Consider the following 10,707-nt stretch of genomic DNA (forward strand, 5'->3'; position numbering starts at 1 on the left):
GTACTACTGTTTCATGAGAAACTATTTGTTCTGTAAGCCTTCACCTGAAGCACGATAAAAAGAAAAGAACCGAACCTCATGTTCAATATCAAGGGCTTTCTATTGTGAAGGATTTTTAAGAAAAAGAGTGACGTGGTCACATTTCCTTTTTCAAAAAGATCCTGTCTCAGGGAACAAACTTCCAGTGACGCAGAGGCATCATTGCATGCTGACCATGCTGTCTCATTTCAACCTGGACTTCTAGTCTAACAGGTATGTTTTTGAGAAAAACATGTTTCTCCTCAGTGGTCAAAACCAAGGGTCTTGACCAAGAGACCACCTGCACCCCTCGAAATATAGGTACTCAGGAAGAGTGCAGTCTGGGTGCTGTTGCCAGCTAGGTATTTTTGCAACTTAGACAAAGAAAATACAGGTAAGCATCTAGTGACTATTCTCTAAGCATCCTGCAAGATGATCTGTAATCTCCAATCAGAGCTATTGCTAACTGGCAACCAGTCAGTGTCTTGCAGCTGTACCCTCTGAACCAATAAGGTATCTTTCTTCTGCCTGGCAAGATCACGTCCCCCACTTCCCTAGTCAGAGATGCACCCGTGGAGAACACCTTGTGGCTGATGCCTGCTGCAGCAGTATAATTATCCCTAATTCAGACTCGGCTTCAGACACCACGCTCATCTCACTGAATTGTGCTGTTCCTGGTTTGAACTGTAATCTTTGCTCGGGGTAAACCTCTATGACTTTACCTTAGACAGACTTAGCTTTCTGTACTGCGGTGACACCTTAAATCCTTAATAAACCTCTCTGTTTTACTTTGAAACAGCATTCAAATTTTCCCGACAACAATCCCCCTCACGTCTAAAAACTTCAGGTATTTGACAGGTTCTGCCAGAGGCAACACGTCCCTCTCTCCCGTCTGATTTCTTACCGAAATATACTCCCTCAGCAGCTCCACGGCAGTGAATTTGGCTTGGGTCTCTGCTCCTGTTCGCACACACACTTGGAGCAGTCCGCTGAGCTGTGTGAAGGGAGCAGACAGCCAGTTAGATCCCGTCCGCGTTCGGGTTCCGCTGTTCCCGCTTTCCAAGGCCCTGGGTGGTGCAAATGGTTTACGTGCTCAGCTGCTAACTGAAAGGTAGGAGGTTTGAGTCCACCTAGAGGTGTCTCGGAGGAAAGGCCTGGCCGTCTGCTTTCGAAAGATCACAGCCATTGAAAACCCTATGGAGCACGGTTCTACTCACACACATAGGGCCACCATGAGTCGGGGCCGCCATGAGTCGGGGTCGCCATGAGTCGGGGTCGCCATGAGTCGGGGCCGCCATGAGTCGGGGTCCCCATGAGTCGGGGCCGCCATGAGTCGGGGTCCCCATGAGTCGGGGTCCCCATGAGTCAGGGCCGCCATGAGTCGGGGCCGCCATGAGCCGGGGTCCCCATGAGTCGGGGTCCCCATGAGTCGGGGCCGCCATGAGTCGGGGTCCCCATGAGTCGGGGTCGCCATGAGTCCGGGTCCCCATGAGTCCGGGTCGCCATGAGTCGGGGTCGCCATGAGTCGGGGTCAACTCAGCGGCAACTGGTTTGGGTTCCCCCTTTCAGGGGGCAGCGCTGGTGAATCGCCCGACTCTGCCTCCCTGGAATCCACACAAAAAAGGAGGCCTGCATCGCAGCCAAGCACCCAGAAGTAAAGCTATTCCTGTTGGGATGTTTTGCCTTTAAACACTTCCTTTGTATTTAGAAACAAATGGTATTTACATTTTTTCCTGGCACTCCAGATGGTGAGAATCATCCCTCCACAACACGGCTTGATCTCACGCCTCTTCGTCTGAGCAGTGGGGAACTGCCGTCAGGGGGCAATTTTCCCGGGGAACCACTAACTGTTGGGGGTTGGCCTCCGGCTGCCACCTGGCGGAGTCCCGCACCTCTGCACCGGCCCAGATCTGCCCCAGCCGAGGCCAAGAAGCAGCTGAAAACCCAGTCACCACAGAGCGTCAGAGCTCAAAGGCCAGAAAACCATCAAGCCTGTCTGCTCGCCTTAGAAATGAGAAAAGCAAGGCTCCGACTGGGGGCGCGGCTTGCTAAGGTCCCCATCCTTAGGCTGGGATCCCCTTAGAAGCCAACCCTGAGATCTGAGCACAAGGAGTTATTAGGGCATCATGCTTGGTAAGGAAACCCTGGGGGCACAATGGTGAAGAGCTCGGCTGCTAACCAAAACGTTGGCAGTTCAAATCCACCAGGCGCTCCTTGGAAGCTCTATGGGGCAGTTCTCCTCTGTCCTATAGGGTCGCTATGAGTCGGAATGGACTCGACAGCAACGGGTTATGCTTGGTAAAGTAGACAGTCTTGAAAAAGAGGAAGACCCTCTTTTTTATTGGCCCCTCAGCCTGACACACTCGTCCTTCGGATCTTCCTTGGCTAGTCCTTCATCATTCAGCTCTCAGCTTAGAAGCCACCTCCGCAAGAGGTCTCCTCTGACTGTTGACTCTGAGGCTGCTTCCCCCTCCCCGCCGGCCACGCTGCCCGGCTCTATGGTCTTCATGGCACCTGACGGCTTACTTGGTGTTGGTTTATTCCTTCTCCCTGCTAGAACGTGAGCTCCATGAGGATGGGGGCCTGTGTGGCTCGTTTGCTGCTGAGCCCACAGCAGCCAGTGCGGTGCCTGGCTCACGGTAGGCACTAGATGGATCTCTGCTGAATGAATGAATGGGCCGTGCCCGTGAGAATCATTTCTGTCTCTCTGTCATTCAGACATACAAGCACTTGTTTAAAAACAACAGTGGAATGCTCGGCTACTAGCCGAGAGGTTGGCAGTTCGAACCCACTCACAGGTGCCTCGGAAGCCTGGCCTGGCAATCTGCTTCCAACAGGTCGCAGCCTTGAAAACTGGATGGAGCAGTTCTACTCTGCACACGTGGGGTTGCCATGAGTTGGAATCAATTAGACAGCAACCAACAACCACAGCGCAAGGACATCAGGTCCTTAAGGACCTGGGCCGTCTTCTCCATGTTTAGGATTCCCATGCTGGCACAGTGCTGGCCCCACTAAGGGCTCGTTGACCTGACTTTCCTCTGTGATGTGATGTTACTTTCTGCTCTGTGGGATTTCACACCAATTTCTCATCCATCTCGGGCGTCTCCTCGGTTCTCCAGGGAAGATGTGTCATTCTGATTCGGAGTTCTCCAAAGGGGTTAATCAGCTGGAGAGGACGCGTTCCCATAGTCCTCAATATATGCAGATTCTTCTCTGGCCTTACAGGAAAGTTTGAAAATAATCTCACGGAAAGTGATAATACCCCCCCTAAAGCATGACCTTAGATGGGGAAAGCTGTTTTCTTTGACCCAACTGGGGGAAACTGTTTGGAACCTTCTGTTTCGTATTTCAGTGGGCAGAATAAATGAAAACATCCATTTATGAGGAAGACTGGTACCCAAGGAAAAATCACTTTTCCCGCTTAAGACAGAGTACTGAGAACAGGGTTTTGTTCCTGCTCCTTCACAAAATACTCTTTAAATGATATCAAAAGAATTTTCAAAAAAGAGTAGACCTTTAACAGCCAGGGAGTGGGGGAGAGATACCATTGAATTAGAGAGCTCAGCAAATCTCTGTGAGAGGGAGAGAGGATGAAAGGACAGACAGAACAGAAGCAGAAAGCCACAGGGGCTTAAAGAACCTTCTGCGCAGGAAAGCCACACGGGGTCCAGCTGTGAGAACGGGGCCCACAAAGATGCTAATTAATTGGTAGTCTGTAGACACCTACTCCTGTCTGATCAATTTACCCTACCCCCTTCTCTCGCCCATCCAGAGGTAGCTGGACACTCTATCCCCAGGCCGACGCGCACATGCGTGAGCGCACGGGTACACACATGTACACACACGCGCTTCTCTTTAAAGAAATTAAATGAAGTATCTGGGGATAATTAGGGCTCCCCCAGAATAAGTGCTGGTACTCTAGATAAAACCCCTTTAAATCTATCATTTGAACTCCAGTCTCCTTTGCTGAAATGAAACCAGCCGAAGAACATGCCCCACACACCCTCCCACAGATATAAAGCTTCTCATAAAATCAACCTCACAAAGTACATACAAAGGCAGAGGAGACCCTGAAAATCCAACCCAGTACCCCATTTTTAAATATTAATGTTTCAAGAAACATAGGCATAAAACCAGGGGCATGAAATAGAAAGAAACAGACCGATAGAAATCTGACCCCGAAAAAAATAAAACAAACAGCTTTTAGTCAAGGAAGAGAGGAAAGTTTAAGAGAAGAAAAAAGAATCTAATTAATATGCTCAGAGAGATTAAAAAATACATAACATCCATTTAAATGCTGAGTAATTGTAGATTCAGATAATAAGAAAAACTCAGTAAGAAAGAGCTTATGGAAATAAATCTATGATTGCCAAACTTAAAACACAAAAGAGTGGTTGAATGACAAGGTTAAGGAAAATTCTCAGAATAAAGATAAAAGACAAGAAAATGGCAACCTTGAGATAAGAAAAAAGGAAACATCAGGATCGATGCTAGAAGTCCAATTTTCAACCAATATGAGTCACAGACAGAGAAAACAGGAAGATGAAGACATTACCAAAATGAAGGAGAAAGTTTTGAAGAGGATTTGACTTTAATCTGAAAGAACAAGCATTGAACAGAATAAACATTTTATAAAGAAAAACTCACACCCAGACACATTGTCCTAGAATTTCAGAGCACCAAGGCTAAGGGAACATCAGAAAAGCTTCCAAACAGAAACTGTGAGGGAGGCTTCTACCGAGGAACGAGGTTAAGACAAGGATCAGACCCCGGAGGCCTGGGTACACATGCTGACTTTCAGACACAACAGGTGTGTTATCGTGGGCACGTTCTCCTGTGCCTCAGTTTCTTCGTCTGTAAAAAGGGGGGTTTACGGCAGTACCAATCTCGTAAGAGTTGTCGTGGGGATTAAATGAATTAACTTATATAAAGGACTTAGAACAGTGCCTGAAGCATACTAAATGCCATGTGTTTGCTTACTGTTATAATTATGCAAGAGGAAAAAACAAAACAACAAAGACAAAAGAAGTCGTAATCATTTGGCATAGACCTCATGGTTGGCTCTCCAGCATCTATTCCGCTCTTCCCATTGTGGGGCAGCTGTGTGACTCGGGGGTGGGGATGAGGATCCAGCTCCGCCCCTTGGCCTAAACCAATCATCCTAATCCCATCAAATCATTGTTTAGCTCTGGGATGCCTAAGTGAACCCAGTGAAAGTGAAGCTTTCTTCCTGTTCTAGCCCCTAGAGTCTTCTGGTCACCATTGTACAGCCCTGAGTGCAGCCTGCTTGAGAATGAAGCTCCTGTGATGACAGGAGCAGGACAAAGCCAAGAGCATCATTGAGAAATGAAGTTGGAGCCATGATCAAACTCGACCTGAAACCCACACACTGCCAGAAGTTTTATGATGTGCACCATCTTTATTGTTCAAACCCACTTGAGTTGAGTTTTCTGATACATCCATCCAAGAGCATCTCCCTGATATACTGTGTGTGCCACGGCCTGCATGCAAAGCTTAACCTTGCGCCAAGTGTTACCTGGATGATGTAAGACAGTGACAAGCCTTTGGATGAAGCACTGATTGAGGAGAAACTCAGCGTCACCAGCAAGGCCACGATAAAGGTAACGATGTTCATGAGGATGTCCATTCTCAGGGCAAACCACCGGAGAGCACAGTTAAAGTAGAGGAGGTGGCTGGAGTTTTCGTCATTAAGCATCTTAAACCTAAAATTAAGAGATCAGATAAAACAGGAGATGAGGTATGCTTTTGTGCATTTAGACTTAGGGCTACTGGAGAAACAAGGCAAGGGAAAATTTTAACCCAGGGTGGCATGCGCTCTTGCATACTAAACCCTTGCAAAAATGAACATATGTCCATGCCCTTCAGAATCTGTTACATCTTTGGCTTGCACATCTGTTGAAAAATTCCATGTGGCAGTAGAGTAAGGTGCTGAGTGGACTCTGTCTTTCCTAGAACTGGCAACTGGAGCCCACGGCTGAGAACAAAAGGTGCTGAGTACCTCACACTCTAACTTCAGCGAATCCCTAACTTGGGTTCAGCCACCCCCAAAGACTTTGCAAAATGGACAGCGGCCCTGTGGTCTGTAAGTGGAGAACAGGAGGGCTGCGGAGGAGGTCACCTTTAAGGAGAGTCAATGATTGTGAGGGCAGAATAGGGGAGGGAGAGTGCCTGACTGGTTCCCCTTCCCAAGTCAGAGAGAGGAGAGTCAAGGTAGCTGCCTATAGCTCTGGGGTGTGTCTTCAAGGAGAGGAAGTTGATGTCTTGTCCCTGTATGTCCATATGTCCACTGAGCCAGAGGACTTGCTGAGAAGAGAAAGAGCACAGAGGAGGGTAACAGAGAGGATGCAGCCAGGGGAGAGGGGCACGGTCCACCCCCTGGAGTGCCTTGTCCCCCCTACCCAGAGGTATGGGAGTCGATGGGTGGTACAAACAGTTAACATGCTGGGCTGCTAGCTAAAAGGTTGGCAGTCTGAGTCCACCCAGAGGCACCTCAGAAGAAAGGTCTGGCCATCTACTTCTGAAAAATCAGCCACTGAAAACACGATGGAGACGAGTTCTACTCCGACACACGTGGGATTGCCAAGAGTTGGAATTGAATCAACGTCAACCGGCTTTGGCTATGGAAGGCAGATCCTGCCGGTTCCTGCAGTTCCGAGAGTTGGGAGTGCAGAGGGAGGAAGATATCTGGGGTGCAGTCCTGATGTGGAATTCCTGGGCACGAGGAACCTCCCACATCAGAGGAGTGCAGTGTGATGGATGCTGCCAGGCTGAGTTTGGCTGGAAGACCCTTCGGATCTTACCGACAGGGCAACGCCTGCCAGAACTGCTTGGGATTGGGCCTGTTGGGCCTTCAGCCTGCCCCCCACATCTGCCCAGTGAGCTGGAGCAGCAGCAGGAGTGGCAGAAGGGAGAGGATGCCTGGCCAGGGCCCAGTGCCTGAAGAGGTGTCTTTCCTCTGAGCCTCCGTCCTCCTGCTCCGGAATCGGAGGACCGGGCACAGAAATCAGGGAGGGCGGGCCTGAAAGACCAGACCAGGTGTTTCTCCAGCCCTGAGCCAACACACCAACACGGACTTACCGCTCCAAGCCTCTGGGGGAAATGGGAGACTTTGACTTAAACACCAACCAACCGACCAGTTGCGGCTGAGTCGGTTCTGACTCATGGTAACCCTATGTGTTGCAGAGTAGAACGCACTCGAAGGTTTTCAAGGCTGTGATCTTTTGAAAGCAGATTGCCAAGCCTTTCTTCTGAGACACCTCTGAGTGGGTTGGAACCGCCAACCTTTCAGTTAACAGTCAAGCATTTGACCATTGGTACCACCCAAGGACTCCTAACCAGTTGCTCTTGAGTCGATTTCAGCTCATGGCGACCCAGTGTGTTATAGAGGAGAACTGTGCTCCATAGGGTTTTCATTTTTGAAAGCTGATCACCAAGCCTTTCTTCCAAGCATCTCTGGGTGGGTTTGAACCGCCAACCTTTCAGTTAATAGTCAAGTGCATAACCATTTGTGCCACCCGGGGACTCCTTGTGACTTAAGTATGAGATTGAAATTTTAACTAGTCTGAACTAACCATTAACCAAAGAGATGTCAGATTGGGTAGACACTGAGGGTTCCCCTGACCTGGTGGGAAAGGGGCTTCATCCGAACAACTGTAGCAATTATTGGAAACAAACGAAAACACTAAACCCTTTCAATGTTTAAATCCCTAAACAGTAAAGATTCCTCCACTGGCGCAGCTGTGAATGTCATCAGCAGGGGCAGATTACCCAGCAAGCAAGGTAAGCACGGGTTTACTTGCACTTGCTTACTAATCGTGTGAAATTGGTCACCACAGATTAGTAAGTAAGCACAAGTAAGCCCGTGCTTACCTTGCTTACTGGGTAATCTGTCCCTGTCAGTGATTTCTAAATTTGAAAAGAGACTTTGATTCTGTAAGAGGGCGCTGTTGAATGGGAGAGAGACAGATGCCAGCCGTACCTAAAAGCAGAATCTTTGATGTGAGGAAAAAATGTGTAATTGTTCACTACAGATAATCTAGTAAGCAAGGTAAACACTGTGCTTACCTTGCCCATGGGATAATCCGCCCCTGGCCATCAGGCGTCGCAGCTGCACCCTGTTCTAGAATTCCTCAAAGGATTCTGTCTGAAGGCTCCTCTGGCCAGCCACCCTCCTCACTTCTGTTTCCACTCTAACTTATTTTCTCCAGAGCTTAGTCAAAATATCCTTGCAAACACTGTGTTCCTATCATGTAGCTGTAAAGCCTACAAATTCAGTTGAGAACTTAACTGACTTAGCAGTCATCTGTGGTCTTATGTGTGGTTGGCTGGACTGAGCAGAAACAAAATCACTAGCTGGGATCAAACTGGAATTTGACCTCAAGCCTTTTTTTTAAGTGTTATAGCATTTCTCGTCTAGTGGCAAAAGCAATACATGTCAGAAGCCCAAACCCTCTGGAACATCTATGACAAGAAAGAGAATGTTACAAAAACGGAGACCTCATCAATCACGTAGGGCCCAGCTCTCTATGGAATTCCCTTGGAGACCTTGGAGGAGAATCTGCAGGAAGGCAAAGCTTGAAACAGTTTTGCTTATTGTGGGTGAGCAGATGAACGGTTCCATGGGTGGGAGCCTTTCCTCACGGCCAGAACATGAGAAGGGTCTACATGTGGCTGCAGGACTCTTGGTGGATGGTGTTCAGGTCAAACTAGTAACAGGACTAGCTGCTGATTGAACAGAAGACAGAGCTGTGATGCCAAGTCTAAACTGAGATCCTGGGTGGTGAAGTATGAGGACAGTGACAGAGAATTAGATGCGATTAGATTGAAATGTGTGTTAGCTTTTTAAGGAAAGAAAAGATAGAAAAACAGAAACATCTGTGTAACAGACACTGCTATAGATTCATCAAACTCTATTTTCTTTTCCTCGTATGGACTCAGCTGGACTATATTTCCCAGCCTCCGTTGCAGTTAGGTGAAGCCATGTGGCTGAAATCTAGCCGATGAATGCCCAGAAGTGATGAGGGTCTCCGCTAGGGTTGTACCATAAAAGCTTTTCATGGCATCCTTCCCCCTCCTCTTCCCGTTAGACACAGAGGATCCTGGGGAAGACTTCAAGGCCCTTGGGGATGGCAAAGCCCCAGATGGAAAGAGACTGGGTACTTGAGTGTGGAGCATAACCCTCCATGGATCCTCATTGAATTATGACTTGAGGAAGAATAAACATTTTGTATGTGTGTGTTCAGCTCCTAAGATTTGAGGTTGCTTATTACAGTGGTGAGTCTACTGTGACTGATATAATTTACATAGCATTTTAGAAATATTTTTTGCTGGACGATGCCTCAGAAATTACTAATCTAGTCTCCACAACATTTTAAGAAGGAGAAAATTAGTCTATTCACTGGGTGGAATGTAATGTTAACCTTTAAGTATTACTTTCATGTAATATGTCATAACATGAAAAATGCTATTTTAAATTGTGAAGTAAAAGAAAAAATACTTAAGAAAAAGAAAACCCTATGAACAGAAAGAAAGAAAAGACTGGAAGGAAATATATGGAAGTATTAGTAGGATTTGAGTTTGGGGCCTATGAGTGGTTTTCTTCTTTGTTCCGCTTTCCCCCATGTTCCTGAATTCAACACATTTTACATCTATACTGAAAAATAAAACGTGTGAGGTCACATACTGAAGTTGTCATCGAGTGAGCTCCCCTAATCCACATCTTCATGGGGCCCCAGAAGCTGGGGAGAAAGGCCAAATGTCTTACAGTGTGCCTGCCAGCTCTTCGTCTAGGGTCAGTCAGTCACCAGGGAGCCCAGGCTTCCCGTCCCAGAGCCACAAAAGCCATTTGTTCTTGTGACCACATGTCCATGGCCAGGCGTGAAGAGGGGAGCCCTGGGCCAGGTGCCCAGCCGGGACTCACTTGTGGATGCAGTCCTCCTGTTTGTCATAGGCATGAATGATGCCCAGCCCCTGCATGGAGGAGGTGATGTGGGAGAACCAGGGCGACCGGCTGACGTTCTCCACCTTCTTGAGCTCCTGGACTCCTCTGTGGAACACGCTGCAGGAAAATCGAGAGGGGCCAAGAGGGCCTCAGAGTGGGGGCTCCCACTCGGCACATACGGATTCAAGTATCCAATCAACGCAAAGCTTAAGTCAGAGCGTGTACCCCTAACTGGGGAGGGTGGGCTGGCCACCATTCTTCTCTAGGAGGGTGTATCCGGGGCATGTGAGAGGTGGAGGTCTGAGAAATGAGAGTCTACCAGTTCTTTGTCTGGTCTCCCTCCTGAGTCCCTCTGTAGCATGAATGTCTCCCTGCCTGAGATGTGGTTCTAGTCTTTGAAGATAAGTGCTTTTCATACAACGAGGTCCCTAAATACAAGCCAACCACTTTTTGGTGCCCAACCAAAGAAAAAATGGTCTGTTCCAACTCTGGAGGAAGGCCTGATGTATCAACTGCCAACACGTGGTCTTCTGCAGGCACTTTCAAAGGTAACTTTGACCAAACATCATTCTGGCCTCAAGAGCTGCCTTTAGAACCAACCCTCTAAATACAACTGCAACTGCCCTGGGTGTGGGAGCTCCAGGACCCTGGTGAGCACATGACCACTGCCCTCGGGAATGGACATTGGCAGGATGGCCGTGAGAGCTAATCTACCCTGTGTGTTGGAG

The 10,707-nt window shown here is 48.2% G+C and overlaps 1 protein-coding gene across 1 annotated transcript in view; it reads right to left on the bottom strand.

Moving 5' to 3' along the window:
* The window catches only part of ABCC12 (ATP binding cassette subfamily C member 12), a 60,721-nt gene that overhangs the window by 10,796 nt on the left and 39,218 nt on the right, over positions 1–10,707 (bottom strand). Inside the window, exons 16-18 of the mRNA XM_023726787.1 lie at positions 9,959–10,096; positions 5,555–5,741; positions 923–1,012 (exon numbers count right to left, since the gene is read on the bottom strand). Of these exons, the coding sequence (XP_023582555.1) occupies positions 923–1,012; positions 5,555–5,741; positions 9,959–10,096 (415 nt within the window). The remainder of the gene's footprint in view (positions 1–922; positions 1,013–5,554; positions 5,742–9,958; positions 10,097–10,707) is intronic.

The sequence above is a fragment of the Trichechus manatus genome, unplaced genomic scaffold (genome assembly GCF_000243295.1).
Source record: "Trichechus manatus latirostris isolate Lorelei unplaced genomic scaffold, TriManLat1.0 scaffold00014, whole genome shotgun sequence".
NCBI lineage: Eukaryota > Metazoa > Chordata > Mammalia > Sirenia > Trichechidae > Trichechus > Trichechus manatus.